The following is a 21,275-nucleotide window of genomic DNA, read 5'->3' as shown; positions in this document are numbered from 1 at the left end:
GAGTCTTCTCGAACACCGCAGTTCAAAAGTATCAATTATTCTGCCCTCAGCTTTCTTTATAGTCTAACTATCACTGGACTGTTTGGATCTGCTTGCAGCCCAAGGGACACTCAAGAGTCTTCTCCAATACCACAGTTCAAAAACATCAATTCTTTGATGCTCAGCTTTCTTTATAGTCCAAGTCTTAAATCAGTGTTCTAATTTCATTCCTTAACATGCAGCTGCCCAGTTTTCCCAGCACCACTTATTTACAAGTCTATGTAGAGCTATTTCAAATCCTGAAAGATGATGCTGTGAAAGTGCTGCACTCATTATGCCAGCAAATTTGGAAAACTCAGCTGTGGCCACAGGACAGGAAAAGGTCAGTTTTCATTCCAATCCCAAAGAAAGGCAATGCCAAAGAATGCTTAAATTACCTCACAATTGCACTCATGTCACACGCTGGTAAAGTAATGCTCAAAATTCTCCAAGCCAGGCTTCAGCAATACGTGAACTGTGAACTTCCTGATGTTCAAGCTGGTTTTAGAAAAGGCAGAGGAACCAGAGATCAAATTGCCAACATCCACTGAATCATGGAAAAAGCAAGAGAGTTCCAGAGAAACATCTGTTTCTGCTTTATTGACTACACCAAAGCCTTTGACAGTGTGGACTGCAATAAACTGTGGAAAATTCTGAAAGAGATGGGACTACCAGACCACCTGAACAACCTCTTGAGAAATCTGTATGCAGGCCAGGAAGCAACAGTTAGAACTGGACATGGAACAACAGACTGGCTCCAATAGGAAAAGGAGTACATCAAGGCTGTATATTGTCACCCTGCTTATTTAACTTACATGCAGAGTACATCATAAGAAACGCTGGACTGGAAGAAACACAAGCTGGAATCAAGATTGCTGGGAGAAATATCAAGAACCTCAGATATGCATGTGACACGACCCTTATGGCAGAAAGTGAAGAAGACCTAAAAAGCTTCTTGATGAAAGTGAAAGAGGAGAGTGAAAAAGTTGGGTTAAAGCTCAACATTCAGAAAACGAAGATCATTGCATCCGGTCCCATCACTTCATGGGAAATAGATGGGGAAACAGTGGAAACAGTGTCAGACTTTATTTTGGGGGGCTCCAAAATCACTGTAGATAGTGATTTTAGCCATGAAATTAAAAGACCCTTACTCCTTGGAAGAAAAGTTGTGACCAACCTAGATAGCATATTGAAAAGCAGAGGCATTACTTTTCTGACTAAGGTCCATCTAGTCAAGGCCGTGGTTTTTCCAGTAGTCATCTATGGATGTGAGAGTTGGACTGTGAAGAAGGCTGAGCGCCAAAGAATTGTTGCTTTTGAACTGTGGTGTTGGAGAAGACTCTTGAGAGTCTCTTGGACTGCAAGGAGATCCAACCTGTCCATTCTGAAGGAGATCAGCCCTGGGATTTCTTTGAAAGGAATGATGCTCAAGCTGAAACTCCAGTACTTTGGCCACCTCATGTGAAGTGTTGACTCATTGGAAAAGACTCTGATGCTGGGAGGGATTGGGGGCAGGAGGAGAAGGGGACGACCGAGGATGAGATGGCTGGATGGCATCACAGACTCGATGAACGTGAGTCTGAGTGAACTCCGGGAGTTGATGATGAACAGGGAGGCCTGGCGTGCTGCGATTCATGGGGTTGCAAAGAGTGGGACACGACTGAGTGACTGAACTGAACTGAACTGAACTGATGTTTTCCCCACTGTATATTCTTGCCTCCTTTCTCATAGATTAGGTGACCATAGATGTGTGGTTTTATCTCTGGACTTTCTTTCCTGTTCCATTGATTTATATATCTGTTTTTGTGCCAGTACCGTACTGATTTGATTATTGTAGCTTTGTAGTGTAGTTTGAAGTCAGGCAGCCTGATTCTTTCAGCTCCATTTTTCTTTTTTAAGATGACTTTGACTATTTGGATTCTTTTGTGTTTCTATATAAATTCTAATTTTTTTGTTCTAGTTCTTTGAAAAATGCCTAACACCAATTAAAATGGCCATCATAAAAAAGTCTACATACAGTAAAGCTGCAGAGGTTATGGAGAAAAGGGAACCCTCCTACACTGTTGGTGGGAATGCAAATTAGTAACACCATTATGGAGAAGAATATGGAGGTTCCTTAAAAACCAAATATAGAACTACCATATGATCCAGAGATCCTGCTCCTGGATGTATATGTGGGGAGAACTATAATTCAAAAAGATACATGCACCACAATGTTCTTTGCATCACTGTTTATGATAACCAAGACATGGATGCAACCTAAGTGTCCATTGGAAGATAAATGGATAAAGAAGCTGTAGTGCATATATACAGTGAAATATCATTCAGTCATAAAAAGAGAATGAAATAATGTTATTTGCAGCAACATGAATGGATCTAGAGATTATCATAACAACTGAAGTGAATCAAAGATTAATATTATATATCACTTATATGTGGAATCATAAAAATAATACAAATGAACTTACATACAAAATAGAAAGAGACTCACAGATTTTGAAATCAAATTTATGGTTGCCAAGGGAAAATGGAGGGGAAGTTATAAATTAGGAGATTGGAATTAACACGTGCACACTGCTATATATAAAATAGATAACTAACAAGGACCTACTGTATAACACAGGGAACTTTACTCAATATTCTATAATAACCTATATAGGAAAAGAATTTGAAAAATAATTGATATACATAAAATTTATTCACTTTACTGTACATTTGAAACTATCAGAACATTATAAATCAACTATATTCCAATGAAAATTAATTACAAATTGTATGAGGTGCTTTAAACAATGCTACCAATAAAGTGAAAAAACCCACAGAATGGGAGGAAATATGTGTAGATCATATCTATGTTAAGGAATCATATCCAAAATATGTAAAGAACTCGTACATCTCAATAATAAAAAGGCAAATAATGCAATTAAAATGGGCAATAGATTAGAATAGACATTTATCCAGAGATTTACAAATGACCAATAAATACATAAAAACATGGTCAACATCAGTTGTCATTATGGAAATCAAAACAACAGTGAAATAGATACCTCTTAACACCCACTATGATGGCTATAATAATAATTAAAAAAAAAACAGATAATAACAAGTGTATACCAGGATGTGAAGAAATTTGAACCATTATACACTTGGGTAAAAATTTAAAATGTTTTAGCCACTTTGGAAAATAATCTTCAAAACTTTTTACACAGAGATATATGACAGAAATTCCACTCTTAGGTAATACTCAGAAGAAATGAAAACTCAAAAACTTTTACATGGAGATGCAGAATCTCTAGCTATGGAGGGCCAACTATGGGACTTGACTATCCATGGATTTTCATATCTCTGATGGTCCTGGAACCAAACCCCTATGGTTACTAGCCGACTGTAGATTTACATAACTAAGTTGTTCCAGACATACTTAAAATGTTTCCAATAAGTACATCGAGTAAAAAAATTAGATTTCTTTTAGCATTTAATCTACATTGACAACATCAATTAATCTGCTTCAAGAAAAACCGATTGAAATTTGAAGCAAAAGTAGTTTATCAATTTCAATATTACATCTGTTCAAGTTTAATAAAACTACTAATTCTTATGTCAATTCATAAGTTTTAACCTGTGTTCTGTTTGGAGCTGCCTGATAGAGCTTGTGCTGTCCTGCTCCATCCAATCTAGGATGTGAATCATCCCTTTTTCTGGTATATTCATGCTGTATATGCCACCCACATATTAATCCCTTAGTAGTCCTCTTGGTTATCAGATTAACTGTCGTGGTATCACAGTGCTTGTGTTCAAGTAACCCTTATTTTACTTAATAATTGCTCCAAAGCTTAAGGGTAATGATGCTGGCAATTCAGATTTTCTCCTACTGCACCTAATTTATAAATTAAACTTTAGCACAGGTGTGTGTATAGAAAAAACATAGTATATATAGAGTTAAATACTATCCCTGGTTTCAGACACTCACTCTGATAGTGGGACACTATTGCACATCTCACATACTATATAATTAATGATAGATTGAAAATTATAGTGATCAGTCATGAAAACTGTAGCTTACTTTCCATCTGAAAGATATTAATATTTGTGTAAGATTTAGATAATAACAGTAGTGTACTGTTAAGTATTTAACAACAGTTTTTTTAAGGAAAAACACTCTGATTTGTATCATTTATTGATTTCTATGATATAAAGATTCCTGCCATGGCTGATTCCATGGCTCATTTAATGCAGATTTCAGAAGAGATGCTAACAGCTGGCTGTTCTGAGCAAGTAAACATAGTCTTCAGCTCACACTAAAGGATCATTCCAGAAAATCAAGAGGTAACTACTATTAAAGAACAAAAAAAATACAGAACTCTTCCAGAGGAGAAAATATTTTCTCAAACATATATACATGAATAAAGAGGGAGAAATATAGGGGAAAATCAGAGCATATTTCTAAAAATAAATGATATTCTCAAAATAAATACTGTCATGCCCAGACTTTTGCTTTTTATTTTTTTAGGATTTAGATGAGAAGTCAAATTAAATCCTGTATTTACTGAGCATGCTACTGCTGTTTAATCACTAAGTTGTGTCCGACTCTTTGAGATTTCATAGACAGAGAATTCTATGTGTTATACATATGAACTGGGAAATAGAAATATATAAGACACATCCTATCTCTAAGGATCCTGAAGTCTAGCAAAAGAGATAACAAAAGAATATAGGTGACTGAAGAGGAATTGGAGGAATGGTATGTGGTGCCTAAGAAAGATGTTATGGGGAGGGAGGTGGGAGGGGGGTTCATGTTTGGGAATGCATGTAAGAATTAAAGATTTTAAAATTTAAAAAATAAAAAAAATAAAATAAAATAAAAAGAAAATGCCACAATTATGGAAATACAGAGAATGAGTTTTTGTTGTCATTGTTGTTTTTAATCAAAATTATATACACACATAGCTCAAGGACTTAAGTTCTGTAGAACTTGCTACAAAACCAACATTCTTTACTTCTCCCATCCTACCATTTTGTGGCAGCCAGAATCAATTATTTCCATCCTTTATATGATTTCTTTGGTATTTACCTCTATCTGTGAATAACTCTATATTAATTAGAATTAGGTTTTGCTGTGAATAACAATGACTCAAAATAAATAGGCATTTATTTTAAAATATTATTAAAATAATATTTTAAACAAGATATTTCAAGTCCATGTATAAATCTAGAGCTGGCATGACAGTTCTGCCCTGTGAAGTCCTCAGAGATTCTGATGCATTTCATCTTTCATTCTGCCATCCTTATGATGAAGCTCTTGTCCTCAAGGTCCAAAATAATGACATTTATGGTCCAAGTAGCATGACAGAGATGAGCAGAAAGAAGGGGACAAAAGTATGTACCAGCTATCTTTTAAAAGGGGTTCCCAGAAACTGCTATAAGACATGTTCACTTAAATCCCATTGGCTAAAGATGAGTCACATGGTCATATCTGCTGCTGCTGCTACTGCTAAGTCACTGCAGTCGTGTCTGACTCTGTGTGACCCCATAGAAGGCAGCCCCCCCAAGCTCTGCCATCCCTGGGATTCTCCAGGCAAAAACACTGGAGTGAGTTGCCATTTCCTTCTCCAATGCATGAAAGTGAAAAGTGAAAGTGAAGTTGCTCAGTCATATCTAACTGCAAGGAAAACAGCTAAGGTAGTTATATTATGGAGATCCATGTGCCCAGCTAAACTTTCTATTATATTGGACGAGGGATAAATATATTGGAAAACACCTAGCAGTTTCTTCTGTTTATATCACTGTTTCTTGATTTTTTCAGTGTTAGGCATTGCTGATTGACATTTTACTATGAAATGCAAGGTATTCTAACTCTTTCAAGATCTCTTCATTGATCCTTTTCACCTAAATGCATATTTCTTCTCTTCTTACTCTCACACAGTATAATTATTTCATAATGTTGGTTAGTCTGATATTCAGTGTTAACATTATTATGACTATGTAAATGCTTTACCATTTATCTTATGTAGTATATTATTTTTTGTCCTTTCCTGAATAGTATTATTTTGTTTCCTTGAAGTCTAATATTTACTTATTTTTTGTTTTTTGTATATTTGCTTGCTTAATTTTCTAGGTATTGACTACTAATTTATCCTGACACTCTTCCCCACTTGTACATGTCTCCTTTCAGTATATTCATACACATGTGGTAGTGCAACAATTTTATCATCTTAAAGAAAAATTTCCTGGAATCTTCTGGTATGCTCCAACTTGAATTGATTACTCTGCACCTGGAACACAACTGTTACCCTGAGACTTCTATTTTCAATCTGTTCATTCTTTTGTTATACATTCAATAAGATATTTTCAAATTTATCTTCCAAATTTTCCACTGAGCTTTTTATTTTTGTTCTTATTCAATCTGTCACTGATACTAATAAACTCCATGTACCATGACAGCACCTTTCAGACTCCTTGGATTGTCATACTAGTTCCTTGAGACCCCCATACTCCAGGAGAGGAGACACAGAGACAGAATATTACTGAAAACATACTCTCCTGAAATGAAAGATAACCACAGGATTCATAGCTAAGATTTTAATCGATATAAAAAAGTTTTAGGCATAATTGATGTTAAAAATGGCAATCCCACTGCTGGGCATACACACCGAGGAAACCAGAATTGAAAGAGACACATGTAGCCCAATGTTCATCGCAGCACTGTTTATAATAGCCAGGACATGGAAACAACCTAGATGTCCATCAGCAGATGAATGGATAAGAAAGCTGTGGTACATATACACAATGGAGTATTACTCAGCCATTAAAAAGAATTCATTTGAATCAGTTCTGATGAGATGGATGAAACTGGAGCCGATTATACAGAGTGAAGTAAGCCAGAAAGAAAAACACCAATACAGTATACTAACACATATATATGGAATTTAGGAAGATGGCAATGACGACCCTGTATGCAAGACAGGGAAAGAGACACAGATGTGTATAACGGACTTTGGACTCAGAGGGAGAGGGAGAGGGTGGGATGATTTGGGAGAATGACATTCTAACATGTATACTATCATGTGAATTGAATCGCCAGTCTATGTCTGACGCAGGATGCAGCATGCTTGGGGCTGGTGCATGGGGATGACCCAGAAAGATATTATGGGGAGGGAGGTGGGAGGGGGGTTCATGTTTGGGAATGCATGTAAGAATTAAAGATTTTAAAATTTAAAAAATAAAAACTAAAAAAATAAAAAAAAAATGGCCAAAATAGTTGACTGTGCAGAAAACTTTATCTTTATAGAAAACACTAACATACAGAAAAAGGAAGAAGTATTACAATTTTCTTCTTGTCTGTGGCTAGTTAAAACTTATATCAAGAGGGAGGGGACATATGTACACCTATGGCTGATTCATGTTGATGTTTGACAGAAAATTACAAAATTCTGTAAGACAATTATCCTTCAATTAAAAATAAATTAATTTAAAAAACTTCTATTATGGGAAAGACAGTGAACTGCTTACTATCCTTTTGTCTTTAGGGATTTTTCAAAATGCAGCACACTAATGGAAGAAAGAAACTTTGAAAAGATGCTGTGTTTTAAGGGACCTCTTTTTTATTATTAGGTAGATAAACTGCAGACAAGAATATGTTTGCCAGATAAATATATTTCTGAGATATTGGGAGAAACTAGGTAGATGTTTTTAAGTCTAATAGACATTCCAATTATTGATCACAAAAATGAACTTTGCCTCAGGATGTCTAGTCAACCATTACTTGTAGAATAATGTGGAAATTTTGGATTCTTGTTTTCTTGTAATAGCTTATAATTCTAAAAATTCTTGAAGGCAAACTTGGCATATTTTCCTTCTTTTAACTTCGTTGAATGTTACTATGTGCATATATTCCTTTAATTTGGACAGGTTTGTATCGATTATTTATTGACTTACTCACTCACCAAAGATAAACCAAACACTTATTATATGCCCAAACTCTACTAGATGCCATGGGAAAAACACAGCTCTCCTTAAGAATTTGCAAATTAGCATGATCAAATTTTTATTGTCTCTGTGCTTCAGTTCACAGTAAATAGATGTAATATAATAATGGGTTGTTTTGAGATAGTAATAATATATGTGGTAATAAGTGTAAAGCATCATATGAGTTTCATAAATTTAGTTCCCTGCTCTATCTCTCTGAAATTTAGTTTAATGCCTTGCCTTTCTATCTATGTTAGGGTTATAGTGGACAGATGTCAAAACGAACTCTTGTGTGTCAAATATTTGCATAAACAATACCTTTCAATGTTTTAAATGCATTTTGAAAAACAAGTAAATTTCATGGAAAATAGATGTATGTTTTTAAATTTTAGATTATATTTATTTTCCAAAGATCATGACTAGATTTGAAGACTGCTTTTCACTTATACTGTTTTTACCTTTCTTTTTTTTTTCCATTAAATATTTGACCCTCTGCCACTAATGGTTGACTATATACCATATATAGTATACCACATACCATGGACATTGAATTAAAGCTGGTGGGCATCTTGAGATTGAATTTCATACTCTTATTTTATATAAGAAAAGTGTGGTTAGATAGGGGTATGGCTTGTTGAAGGACACACAGCCAGTTGGTTTATTAGATGCCAGATTTCCTTATTACCAATCCAACATTATTTCTATTTCTATTTCACCAGCGTATGTTTTACCATAAGAATTACTTTGCATACTTCTTAAAAATACTGATCACCCCATCCCAGATCTACTAAATCATGCTTGCAGGGAAGCGTCCTAGGATGTGAACATTTCCTTTCCCATAATAATTCTTATGACATATGACTTTGGAAAGAATTTCCCTTTACTACACTCTGTTTATGGCAAAATATTCTAGTTCATTCTTTCCCCCCATAATACTTGGTCAAATTTTGTGGTTTGTATTTTTATAGTCTATTTATTTATTGTCTATACATCTACCAAATTGTACATCTAAGTTCCACAAAGGGCATATATGAGGCTTACTTGTTTACTACTGTATCTCTGGCTCTAACACAATGCTTATACATCCTTGATGTTCAATAATATTTGTGGAATGAAAGAATGAATTGTTAATACAATTTAAAGGCTTATACTTCATTGACAGTTATTACAAAACATTGGCTATATTCCCTATGTACAATAAATCCTTATAGTCTATTTTACACCCAATAATTTGTACTTCCCTTTGCCCCATCTCTATATTGCCCTTACTCTCCCCTCCACTGGTACTCACTAGTTTGTTCTTTATATCTGTGAGTCTGCTTCTTTTATGTTATATTCATTAATTTGTTGTATTTTTAGGTTCCACATAAGTGATATCATACATATTTGTCTTTCTTGATTTGACTTTCTCCACTTAACATAAAGCCCTTCAAGTCCATGTTGCTACAAATGGAAAGATCTTTGTCCTTTTTATATGGCTGAGTAGTATTCCACTGTGTATGTGTTTGTGTACACATGTCACAACTTTTTTATCCATTCATCTGTTGATGGACACAGGTTGCTTCCATATCTTGGCAATTGTAAGTAATGCTGCTATGAACATTGGAGTGCATGTATCTTTTTGAATTAGTGTTTTTATTTTTATTTTTTTGGATATATACCCAGAGATGAATTGTTGGGTCAAATGGTAGTTCTATTTTTAGTTTTTTGATAAACCTCCATACTGTTTTCCATAGTGGCTGCACCAATTTACATTCCAACCAATAGTGTAGGAGGTTTCCTTAAGAGAATGCATATTTAACAGAAAGGTATGACCTTTCTGCATAGTACACAGGAAACAGGTATATAATGATATACATTTAAACTAACAGCAATTTGGAATATTATTTTTTTCTATTTTTAATAGAAATGTACTTAGAAGCTTGTAAGGCCTGAGAGTTCTCATTTTTAATAGTCATTATATTTGTCCTGTTAATACAGGGGAAATTTTGGTTGAAAAGATATAGTTATTATATAAACTTATGAGCAACTGTGGAGTGGTAAATATTATCCAGAAGACTACAGATTTGGAAACCAGTTATATCAATTTATAGATTCTTCAGATAAGGAATTTGAGGCCTAGATTGATAAAATAACTTAACCTTGAGTCACATAAAATGGTTGAAAAACTGTATATTTCAAATCCCTATAAAGCAAAGAAATAAATACTCAAATTCCTCGGTTGCCTAGTGGTTAGAATTTGGTAATTTTATTGCTATGGCCCAGGTTCAATCTCTGCTTGGGGAACTGAGATCCTGCAAGCCACATGGCATGCCCCTCCCCCAAAGGGAATAAATCCTCTTTACATAATTGATAGTTGGAATGCAGAAAAGGCTATTTCAGATACGGTGGATCCAGAGTGAAAAAATGGAACCAAGGCTTAGATTAATAGGACAATAGATATTGATTCAGTCTAAGGAAGAACATTTTGAATATATATATATATATATATATATATATATATATATATATATAATGGACTGGGAAAATCTTGCAAAGTAGTATGCTTCATTGGAGCAGGCAATGGCAAGCCACTCCAGTACTCTTGCTTAGAAAATTCCATGGATGGAAGAGCCTGGTAAGCTGCAGTCCATGGGGTCGCTAAGGGTTAGACACGACTGACTTACTTCACTTTCACTTTTCACGTTCATGCATTGGAGAAGAAAATGGCAACCCACTCCAGTGTTCTTGCCTGGAGAATCCCAGGGACGGGGAAGCTTGGTGGGCTGCCGTCTATGGGGTCACACAGAGTCGCACATGATTGAAGTGACTTAGCAGCAGCAGTATGCTTCATATTCCTGAAATTTTCATGCGAAGACTAACTAGCCATTCACCTACGTTGCTGAAGAAGGAACCTTTACATTAAATGGAAAGTTAGACTAGTTGGCTTTTAAGATTACTTCTATCTTCTATGATTCATTGAAAGTGTAATAAAATCATTAACATTATATTTGTACACCAAATTATTTTCTCACTGCTTTCCAGTTTTAAGAAATATCCAGAGAGGAACTATTTCAGTCCTAGTATGTAATAAATTCTCATATAATCCTGGGGTTCACATGAAATATTATTTTACCTTTATCACTATGCATTCCATAATTACTCTTTTCTCCCAAGATGGGTGAAAAAAAAAAGTTGAAAACAAATCAAAACTGGTTTCTGTTTTCCTTTTCTCCTCTTTTCCCAAATCTTCATGACCTAAAGGAAACAAAAAATATCCTAAGAAAATTGTATTGGTCTTAGTCTGCCCACATCATCATTTTTCCAAGCATCTATGGCTAAGATTATTGTGTAAAAGAAGCTTCTGCATTTAAAATTTGATAAGCATCAGTATTCAAAGTTAAAAAATAGAGAAAATAAATGAGAGTTTAATGGAGCTTTAGTAAGAAGTTTAAATTCTTTACTTTTTCTGAAGTCTAAGAGTTTATTCTCATTGAGACCATGTGAAGGAAAATTGAAACAGAATTATACTCTTTAAACTAGTACTTTCTCCGTGGGAGAAGTTACCAAAGCAAGCAAAATTAATATTCATGATTTTTTTTCTTTTCTACCACATAGTTTTCACTTGGTAGCTTACAAAGCAATCCATGTGCTTCAGGTTTCACATTTAGCATGGAATGCTAAATACATCAAAGGTACTACATTCCCTAAAATATGAAGAGAAAATGCACACACAAATATATAAAGAATTAATCTTCTTGGATTAACTAAATAGTTCTGTTTTCCCTTGCATTATGTTTTACAAAATCTTACCAAGTAAAAGTTAACTTTATTCATAATTTTTATTTACATTTGATAAATAATGTAGAACATTACATCTAAGGTTATTTTGTATATATGTAAACCTTGTGATATAGAAGATATTTTACTTGCTATACAAAGAAAGGGTACCATAATCAAATTTAGACCTGAAATTATGAAATGCTATTGAGTGACTTTCTACACTCAAAGAAAATAAACAGGTTTTAAGGAATATTTTACTTTGTAGGTTGGCATGGCAATTATTCTTTGTAGGGTATCATAACAAAACTATAAAGGTTATGAGCTTTTGGAAAATTACATGAGAAACTTAAGTATGAAATTGGTTTTAAACTGCTGCTTTCAAAAAATGTTGGGGTAGACATAATTTTCTACATAATTTTCTTAGTTGTTTAGTAACTAAGTCATGTCCTACTCTTTGCAGCCACCAGGCTCTTCTTTCCATGGATTTCTCAGACAAGAATACTGTAGTGGGTTACCATTTCCTTTTCTAGGGGAGCTTCCTGATCCAGGGAACGAACCTGCATCTCCTGCATTGGCAGGCAGGTTCTTTACCACTGAGCCATCAAGGAAGCCCTATTAAATTATTGATTGTTAACCATTTTTAATTGAATTATAGTTTATTTACCATGTTGTATTAGTTTCAGATGTACAGAAAAGTGATATGGTTTGATGTATGTATGTATATGTGTGTGTGTGTGTCTGTGTGTGTGTGTGCGTGTTAGTTGCTCAGTCATGTCCGACTCTTTGAGACCATGGCCTGTAGCCCACCAGGCTCCTCTGTTCATGGGATTCACTAGGTAAGGATACTGGGTGGATTGTCACTCCCTTCTCTAGGGGATCTTCCCAACCCAGGGATCAAACCCAGGTCTCCTGCATGGAATGAGGATTCTTTACCATCTGCACCACCAGGGAAGCCATATATACACACACATATATATACATATACATATATATGCATATGTATATATTCTTTTTCATATTCTTTTCTATTATACATAATTGGAAGACACTATAATTCCCTGTGCTATATAGTAGGTCGTTGATGGTTATTTATTTTATATATAGTAGTGTGTGCATGTTAATTCTAAACTCATAAATTTATCCACCCCATCCCACTATTCCCTTTGGTAATAAGTTTGTTTTCTGTGTCCATGAGTATATTTCTGTTTTGTGAATAAGTTAATAACACACTGAAACCATACTCACAGAAAACTAGTCTATCTAATCACACTAGGACCACAGCCTTCTCTAACTCAATGAAACAAAGCCATGCTCACGGGGCAACCCAAGACAGGCGGGTCATGATGGAGAGGTCTGACAGAATGTGGTCCACTGGAGAAGGGAATGGCAAACCACTTCACTATTCTTGCCTTGAGAACCCCATGAACAGTATGAAAAGGCAAAATGATAGGATACTGAAAGAGGAACTCCCCAGGTCAGTAGGTGCCCAATACGCTACTGGAGATCAGTGGAGAAATAACTAGAAAGAAGGAAGGGATGGACCCAAAGCAAAAACAACAACCAGCTGTGGATGTGACTGGTGATAGAAGCAAGGTCTGATGCTGTAAGAGTAATATTGCATAGGAACATGGAATGTCAGGTCCATGAATCAAGGCAAATTGGAAGTGGTCAAACAGGAGATGGCAAGAGTGAACGTTGATATTCTAGGAATCAGCGAACTAAAATGGGCTGGAATGGGTGAATTTAACTCAGATGACCATTATATCTACTACTGTGGGCAGGAATCCCTCAGAAGAAATGGAGTAGCCATCATGGTCAACAAAAGAGTCTGAAATGCAGTACTTGGATGCAATCTCAAAAATGACAGAATGATCTCTGTTTGTTTCCAAGGCAAACCATTCAATATCACAGTTATCCAGTCTATGCCCCAACCAGTAATGCTGAAGAAGCTGAAGTTGAACGGTTTTATGAAGACCTACAAGACCTTTTAGAACTAACACCCAAAAAAGATGTCCTTTTCATTATAGGGGACTGGAATGCAAAAGTAAGAAGTCAAGAAACACCTGGAGTAACAGGCAAATTTGACCCTGGATGCAGGATGAAACAGGAGAAAGACTAATAGAGTTTTGCCAAGAAAATGCACTGGTCATAGCAAACACCCTCTTCCAACAACACAAGAGAAGACTCTACACATGGACATCACCAGATGGTGAACACCGGAATCAGATTGATTATATTCTTTGCAGCCAAAGATGGAGAAGCTCTTTACAGTCAACAAAAATATGACCAGGAGCTGACTCTGGCTCAGATCAGGAACTCCTTATTACCAAATTCAGACTTAAATTGAAGAAAGTAGGGAAAACCGCTAGACCATTCAGGAATGACCTAAATCAAATCCCTTATGATTACACAGTGGAAGTGAGAAATAGATTTAAGGGCCTAGATCTGATAGATAGAGTGCCTGATGAACTATGAACTGAGGTTTGTGACAATGGACAGGAGACAGGGATCAAGACCATCCCCATGGAAAAGAAATGCAAAAAAAGCAAAATGGCTGTCTGGGGAGGCCTTACAAATAGCTGTGAAAAGAAGAGAGACAAAAAGCAAATGAGAAAAGGAAAGATATAAGCATCTGAATGCAGAGTTCAAGAGAATAGCAAGAAGAGACAAGAAAGCCTTCTTCAGCAAACTATGCAAAGAAATAGAGGAAAACAACAGGATGGGAAAGACGAAAGATCTCTTCAAGAAAATGAGAGATATCAAGGGAACATTTCATGCAAAGATGGGCTCGATAAAGGACAGAAATGGTCTGGACTTAACAGAAGCAGAAGATATTAAGAAGAGGTGGCAAGAATACACGGAAGAACTGTACAAAAAAGATTTCACGACCCAGATAATCATGATGGTGTGATCACTCATCTACAGCCAGACATCTTGGAATGTGAAATCAAGTGAGCCTTAGAAAGCATCACTATGGACAAAGCTAGGGGAGGTGCAGAAATTCCAGCTGAGCTATTTCAAATCCTGAAAGATGATGCTGTGAAAGTGCTGCACTCAATATGCCAGCAAATTTGGAAAACTCAGCAATGGCCACAGGACTGGAAAAGGTCAGTTTTCATTCCAATCTTAAATAAAGGCAATGCCAAACAATGCTCAAACTATGGCACAATTGCACTCATCTCACATGCTAGTAAAGTAATGCTCAAAATTCTCCAAGCCAGGCTTCAGCAATACGTGAACCATGAACTTCCTGATGTTCAAGCTGGTTTTAGAAAAGGCAGAGGAACCAGAGATCAAATTGCCAACATCCACTGGATCATGGAAAAAGCAAGAGAGTTCCAGAGAAACATCTGTTTCTGCTTTATTGACTATGCCAAAGCCTTTGACTATGTGGATTACAGTAAACTGGAAAATTCTGAAAGAGATGGGACTGCCAGACCACCTGACCTACCTCTTGAGAAATCTGTATGCAGATCAGGAAGCAACAGCCAATACTGGACATGGAACAACAGACTGGTTCCAAGTAGGAAAAGGAGTGCATCAAGGCTGTATATTGTCACCCTGCTTATTTAAGTTATATGCAGAGTACATCATGAGAAATGCTGGACTGGAAGAAACACAAGCTGGAATCAAGATTGCCGGGAGAAATATCAATAACCTCAGATATGCAGATGACACCACCCTTATGGCAGAAAGTGAAGAAGAATTAAAAAGCCTCTTGATGAAAGTGAAAGAGGAGAGTGAAAAAGATGGCTTAAAACTCAACATTCAGAAAACGAAGATCATGGCATCTGGTCCCATCAATTCATGGGAAATAGATGGGGAAACAGTGTCAGACTTTACTGTTTTGGGCTCCAAAATTACTGCAGATGGTGATTGCAGCCATGAAATTAAAAGACGCTTATTCTTTGGAAGAAAAGTTATGACCAAACTAGATAGAATATTCAAAAGCAGAGACATTACTTTGCTGACTAAGTTCTGTCTAGTCAAGGCTATGGTTTTTCCTGTGGTCATGTATGGATGTGAGAGTTGGACTGTGAAGAAGGCTGAGTGCCGAAGAATTGATGCCTTTGAACTGTGATGTTGGAGAAGACTCTTGAGCATCCCTTGGACTGAAAGGAGATCCAACCAGTCCATTTTAAAGGAAATCAATCCTGGGATTTCTTTGGAAGTGGTTATGCTAAAGCTGAAACTCCGTCCTGGGCCACCTGATGCGAAGAGTTGACTCATTGGAAAAGACTCTGATGCTGGGAGGGATTGGGGGCAGGAGGAGAAGGGGACGACAGAGGATGAGATGGCTGGATGGCATCACTGACTCAATGGACGTGAGTCTGCGTGAACTCTGGGAGTTGGTGATGGACAGGGAGGCCTGGAGTGCTGCAATTCATGGGGTCACAAAGAGTCGGACATGACTGAATGACTGAACTGAATTGAACTGATAATTTTTTTTAGATTCCACATTTAAGTTATATCATATGACATTTGTTTTTGGCTAATTTACCTCATTCAGTATGCTAATCTCCATTCCAGGCATTATTTCATTCTTTTTTTTATTGCTGAGTAGTATTACATTGCATATAATTATATATACCACATTTCTTTATTCATTCATTTATTAATGGACATTTATGTTGCCCTATTACTATTAAGAAATTTGAATTCATCATTAAAAACTCTCCCCCCCAAATAAATCTACATGCACTCAAAACCTACAGTTAACATCATATTTTAATGGTGAATAATAGAAGCTTTCCCCTGAGACCAGAAAAAAAGATGTTCACGCTGGCCACCTTTATTATAGTACTGGAAGTTCTAACCAGTACAATAAATCAAGAAAAGTAAATAAAAGATACAGGATTGTCTGTTTAGAAAGTGGTAAAGAAATAAAGCACTCCTACAACTAATAAGTGAATTTACCAAAGTCTCTGGATACAAGATCATCATATAAAAATCAATTGCATGTCTGTATAGTTAAAAACAAACACAATCAAACTGAAATTTAAGATACATTCTTTGCAATCACTCAAAAAATCAAATACATGTAACTCCAACAAAACATGTACAGGACTTAAATGCTGAAAACCACAAAACACTGATTAAAGGAATAAAAGTAATTCTAAGTAAATGGGGAGATATTCTGTGTACACATACTGGAAGATCCAACATAGTAAAAATGTCAAGTACTCTCAAATTGTTAATCAGTTTTAACATAATTCCAATAAAATTCCAGCAAGATTTTTTTGTTGATGTAGACAAGATATCTCTAAAATTCATATCGAAAGAAATACGCTTGTATGACCAAAACAGTTCTAGAAAAAAATAATAAGTGGAAGAATTTCAAGACTTATTATATAAGTAATGAAGACTGTATTAGCAGGGTGATAGATGTATAGATCATTGGAACAGAATAGAGAATGCAGAAATATTTCTGCACAACTATGTCCAGCTTAGCTAAGTTTGACAAGATGATGCAAAAGCAATTCAGTGAGGTAGTCTTTTCAAGAATGTTCTGGAACAACTGTATTTCTGTTGGAAAATGTAAATTACCTTAGACCTAGACCTCACACCTTAGACAAGAATGAATTCATAATGGACCAGGAATATAAATGTGAAAAATAAAACTATAAAAATTAAATATTAATACAGCTTGGTGAAGAATTATTAAGAATGGTACTAAAAGCACAACCCATAAAAGAATAAAAGCAATAGCTTTAACTTTATTAAAAAAAAAAAAAAAAAAACTTTTGTGCTAAAAAAGACCAAGATGATGAAAATACAAGCTACAGACAAGGAGAAAATATTTGCAAGCCCCATATTTGGCAAAGAACTCATATCTGCTACAAAATGGAAGAAAATTTTGCAAAATCACATATCTTAGAAAAATTCATATCTAAAATATATAAAGTACTCTCAAAACTCAGTACTAAAAGACCAAATTTATCACAAAATGGGCAAAAGACACAAAGAGACAGTTCAGTGATAGGTGGATGTCAAAAAATATGTGAAAACATTATCAATACTACTAGCCATTGGGAAAACTAAATTAAGGACTTGATCATTACTATATGCAGAAATGAGAACGGCTAAAAAAAAAATACTTATAATACCAAGTCTTAGCAAGAAAACCAAGAATCTGAATCTCTCAATCATTGCTGGTAAGAATGTAAAATGGTACAAATTTTATGGAAACAATTTGGCAGTTTCTTTTAAAATTAAACATATAATTACCATTTGACCCAGAAACTTCATTATTTGGCATTTATACTAGAGAAATGAAAACTTACATCAGCACAAAGACTTGTACAAACTGTTTATAGGCGCTTTATGGCTGTATATAATAGCTAAAAACTGGAATCAAGTGTCCTCCAACAAGTGAAGAGTTAAACAAACACTGCAAAGAAAAGGAAAGAAGCTGTATCATGGAAGACATCTTAGCAATAAAAATAAATAGACTATTAACACATGTAACTTGAATAAATCTCCAGGAAATTATGTTGAATGAGAAAAGCCATTTTTTTTGAAATTTTTTGCAGTCACATGCTGCATTAATCTATTTATATAGCATCCTCAAAATGACACAATTATAGATGTGGAAAACACATTGATGGTTGTCAGGAGTTGAAGATAGCAGAAAGGAGGAGAAGAATGTTATGATAAAGGAAAATAAAATTTTCAACATATATTGTACAATATCAATTTCCATTTTCTGTTATAGTACTATAATTATGTAAAATGTAAATTGAAGAAAATTCAATGAAGACCAATTTTTGTAACTTCCTGTAACTCCAAACTTATTTTAATATAACAAGTTTTAGAAATTGGTTCTAAATCTAATAAAATGGAATATTATAATACTTAAAATACCCAGGTAATCATCGTGAAGCCAAAAAAAATTACTAGAAAGCACATTTTCACCTAGGAAGATCAAGATTGGAATTAGGATATGAAATATATTTAGAGCCTAGTCCCTTTTGGGAAAGAAGCAATTCATGTTTCTTTTGAAATATTTGGTAGGTTATTTTCTCCAGAAAGAAAACAAAAGCAATAGAGTATTCTGCAATGGGCTGCATGTTGCTTGAAAGTCTGATTATTAAGATAATAAAAAAAAGTTTTGAATAGAAACATTTATATTTTAGTTTATTGAGTAATAATAAAGCTGCATTTTTTTCTCAGTGCCTATTTATTCTTTACAATCATATTTTATGCAACATCCATTTATTATTTTAATGGTAGAACTGCTAAGGTTTCTATTTTTACAAAACTTCCTCTTGTATTTCTCTTATAAAGACATGGATTGGGAATCGAAGAAGGAAATATCGTTTAATGGGGATTCAAGTTCCACCTCCAAGAGGAGGCCCTGCTGATTTTTCTGAGCAGCCCGAATATGGTTCTTTGTCTGCACTCACACCAGGAGAGGAAGCTGGTCCTGAAGTAGGAGAGGATAATGACAGAAATGATGAAGTATCCATCTGTTTGTCTGAAGGAAGTTCTCAAGGTATTTTATATGCTGCACCTCCTAATGATATCTTTTGTGTATTTGATGCATTTTTACTTGCTTTTCAGTTTACTGCCCTTCAAATCTAAAATCATCAAAACATTTGGTTAAATAGACATATTTTATATATTTTCATTATATTTTAAAATAATATTCATATATATTTAAAGTGTACAAGTTTAGATATAAATATACATAAAGAAATGATTACTATGGTCAAGCTAATTAACATATCCATCTCTTCACATAGTTACCTTTTTGTCTGTGTATGTAATGAGAGCACCTGAAATCTACTCCCCAAGCAAATTTCCAGCATACAATATAGGACATACAGTTGATCCTTAAACAACATGGGTTTGAACTGCACTGGTTCTTTCAATAATACTTTGGAATAACTTGTGGAGATTTGCAACAATTTGGAAAAACCTGCAGAAAAACCATGTGGCCTAGAAATATCAAAAAAGGAAAAGGTTTGTCATGAATACATAAAATATATGTAATATATATAAAACATACAAAATATGTGTTAGTCAATTGTTTATGCTATTGGTAAGTCAACCGTAGGGTATTAGTATAGTTTTGGAAAAGTCAAAAGTTATACTTGGATATTTAACTGTGATGGGGCTTCCATGACGCTAACCCTCATGTTGTTTAAAGGTCAACTATATTGTTAATTATTGTCATCATGCTCTATATTAGTTACCTAGACTATGTAATTGAAAGTTTCCACCCTTTGACCAAAATTTCCCCATTTTCCCCATGTCCTCACTTTGGTACCTACCATTCGAGTCTGCTTCTATATATTTGATTTTTTTGATTCCACATATAAATGAGATCATGCAGTATTTTTCTTCCTGTATTTGGCTTATTTCAGTTAGTATAATGTCCTTTAGGTTCATCCAAGCACTTGCAAATGGCAGGATTTTTAAAAGACTGAATAATATTCCATTGTATGTATATACCACAGTTTCTTTATCCATTCATCTGTCTATGGACACTTGCTTGCTTCCATACCTTGGCTACTGTGACTAATACTGCAATGAACATGGAAGTGCACATACCTCTTTGAGGTACTAATTTCATTTATTTTGGATATATACCCAGAAGAGGGATTGTTGGATTTAAATTAAAATTTTAAATTAAAAATTATTATTAATTTTTTAAGGAACTTTCATACTGTTTTTCATAATGGCTCTAACCCTCTGTCACCAACATTCGTATTTTTGATTTTTAATGCTTCCACCTAAGCAGTCTCACACATCATCATCACAAAAAGTAAAACTGATCTACCACATTAATGATCTCCCATGCTTAGAAAATATTTGCTATTACAACAATCCAAAGATTATCGTACATGATAATTTTAATTTTTGGAATTTTAGTCGGTTTAATTTAGGACATTGTAATGAAAGACACTATGGCATAATGTGATAAACAACAGGCTAGTAACTGGGCAACCTGGATGCAAGTCCTAGATCTTCTACTAGCTGATTATGTGACTTCAGGCAAACTATTTAAATCATCAGGCTTTAGTTTTCTTATCCAAAAAATAAGGGAGTTAGGCTAGATCATCTTTATAATACTTCTTCAGTTCAGTTCAATTCAGTCAGACACACTCAGTCGTGTCCGACTGTTTGCGACCCCATGAATCGCAGCATGCCAGGCCTCCCTGTCCATCACCAACTCCTGGAGTTCACTCAAACTCATGTCCATCAAGTTGGTGATGCCATCCAGCCATCTCATTCTCTGTCGTCCCCTTCTCCTCCTGCACCCAATCGCTCCCAGCATCAGAATCTTTTCCAATGAGTCAACTCTTTGCATGAGGTGGCCAAAGTATTGGAGTTTCAGCTTCAGCATCAGTCTTTCCAATGAACACCCAGGACTGATCTCCTTTAGAATGGACTGGTTGGTTAATGCTTCTTAGTGTTTCCCTAAATAAGAATTCAAATAATAATATGTAATTATACCATTTGTCCATAAGAAGAATTTTTCGTTTGATTTCAAATACAGAAACAGTCTTCTCCTGACACCTTTA

General features: G+C 35.0%; 1 protein-coding gene across 5 annotated transcripts in view; it reads left to right on the top strand.

Annotated features, from left to right (window-relative positions):
• Positions 1-21,275, top strand: part of HDX (highly divergent homeobox) — a 244,798-nt gene that overhangs the window by 142,720 nt on the left and 80,803 nt on the right. For all 5 annotated transcript variants that reach the window (XR_009598932.1, XM_060408383.1, XM_060408381.1 and 2 more), the window contains one exon: positions 19,033-19,240. Coding sequence is in view for 4 of the 5 variants with exons in the window: in XM_060408383.1 (XP_060264366.1) it covers positions 19,033-19,240 (208 nt within the window). In the remaining variant the exon portion in view is untranslated. The remainder of the gene's footprint in view (positions 1-19,032; positions 19,241-21,275) is intronic.

Source organism: Ovis aries, chromosome X, assembly GCF_016772045.2.
Source record: "Ovis aries strain OAR_USU_Benz2616 breed Rambouillet chromosome X, ARS-UI_Ramb_v3.0, whole genome shotgun sequence".
NCBI lineage: Eukaryota > Metazoa > Chordata > Mammalia > Artiodactyla > Bovidae > Ovis > Ovis aries.
Note: the sequence above shows the minus strand (reverse complement) of the source record. Positions and strands in the feature narration are given on the sequence as shown.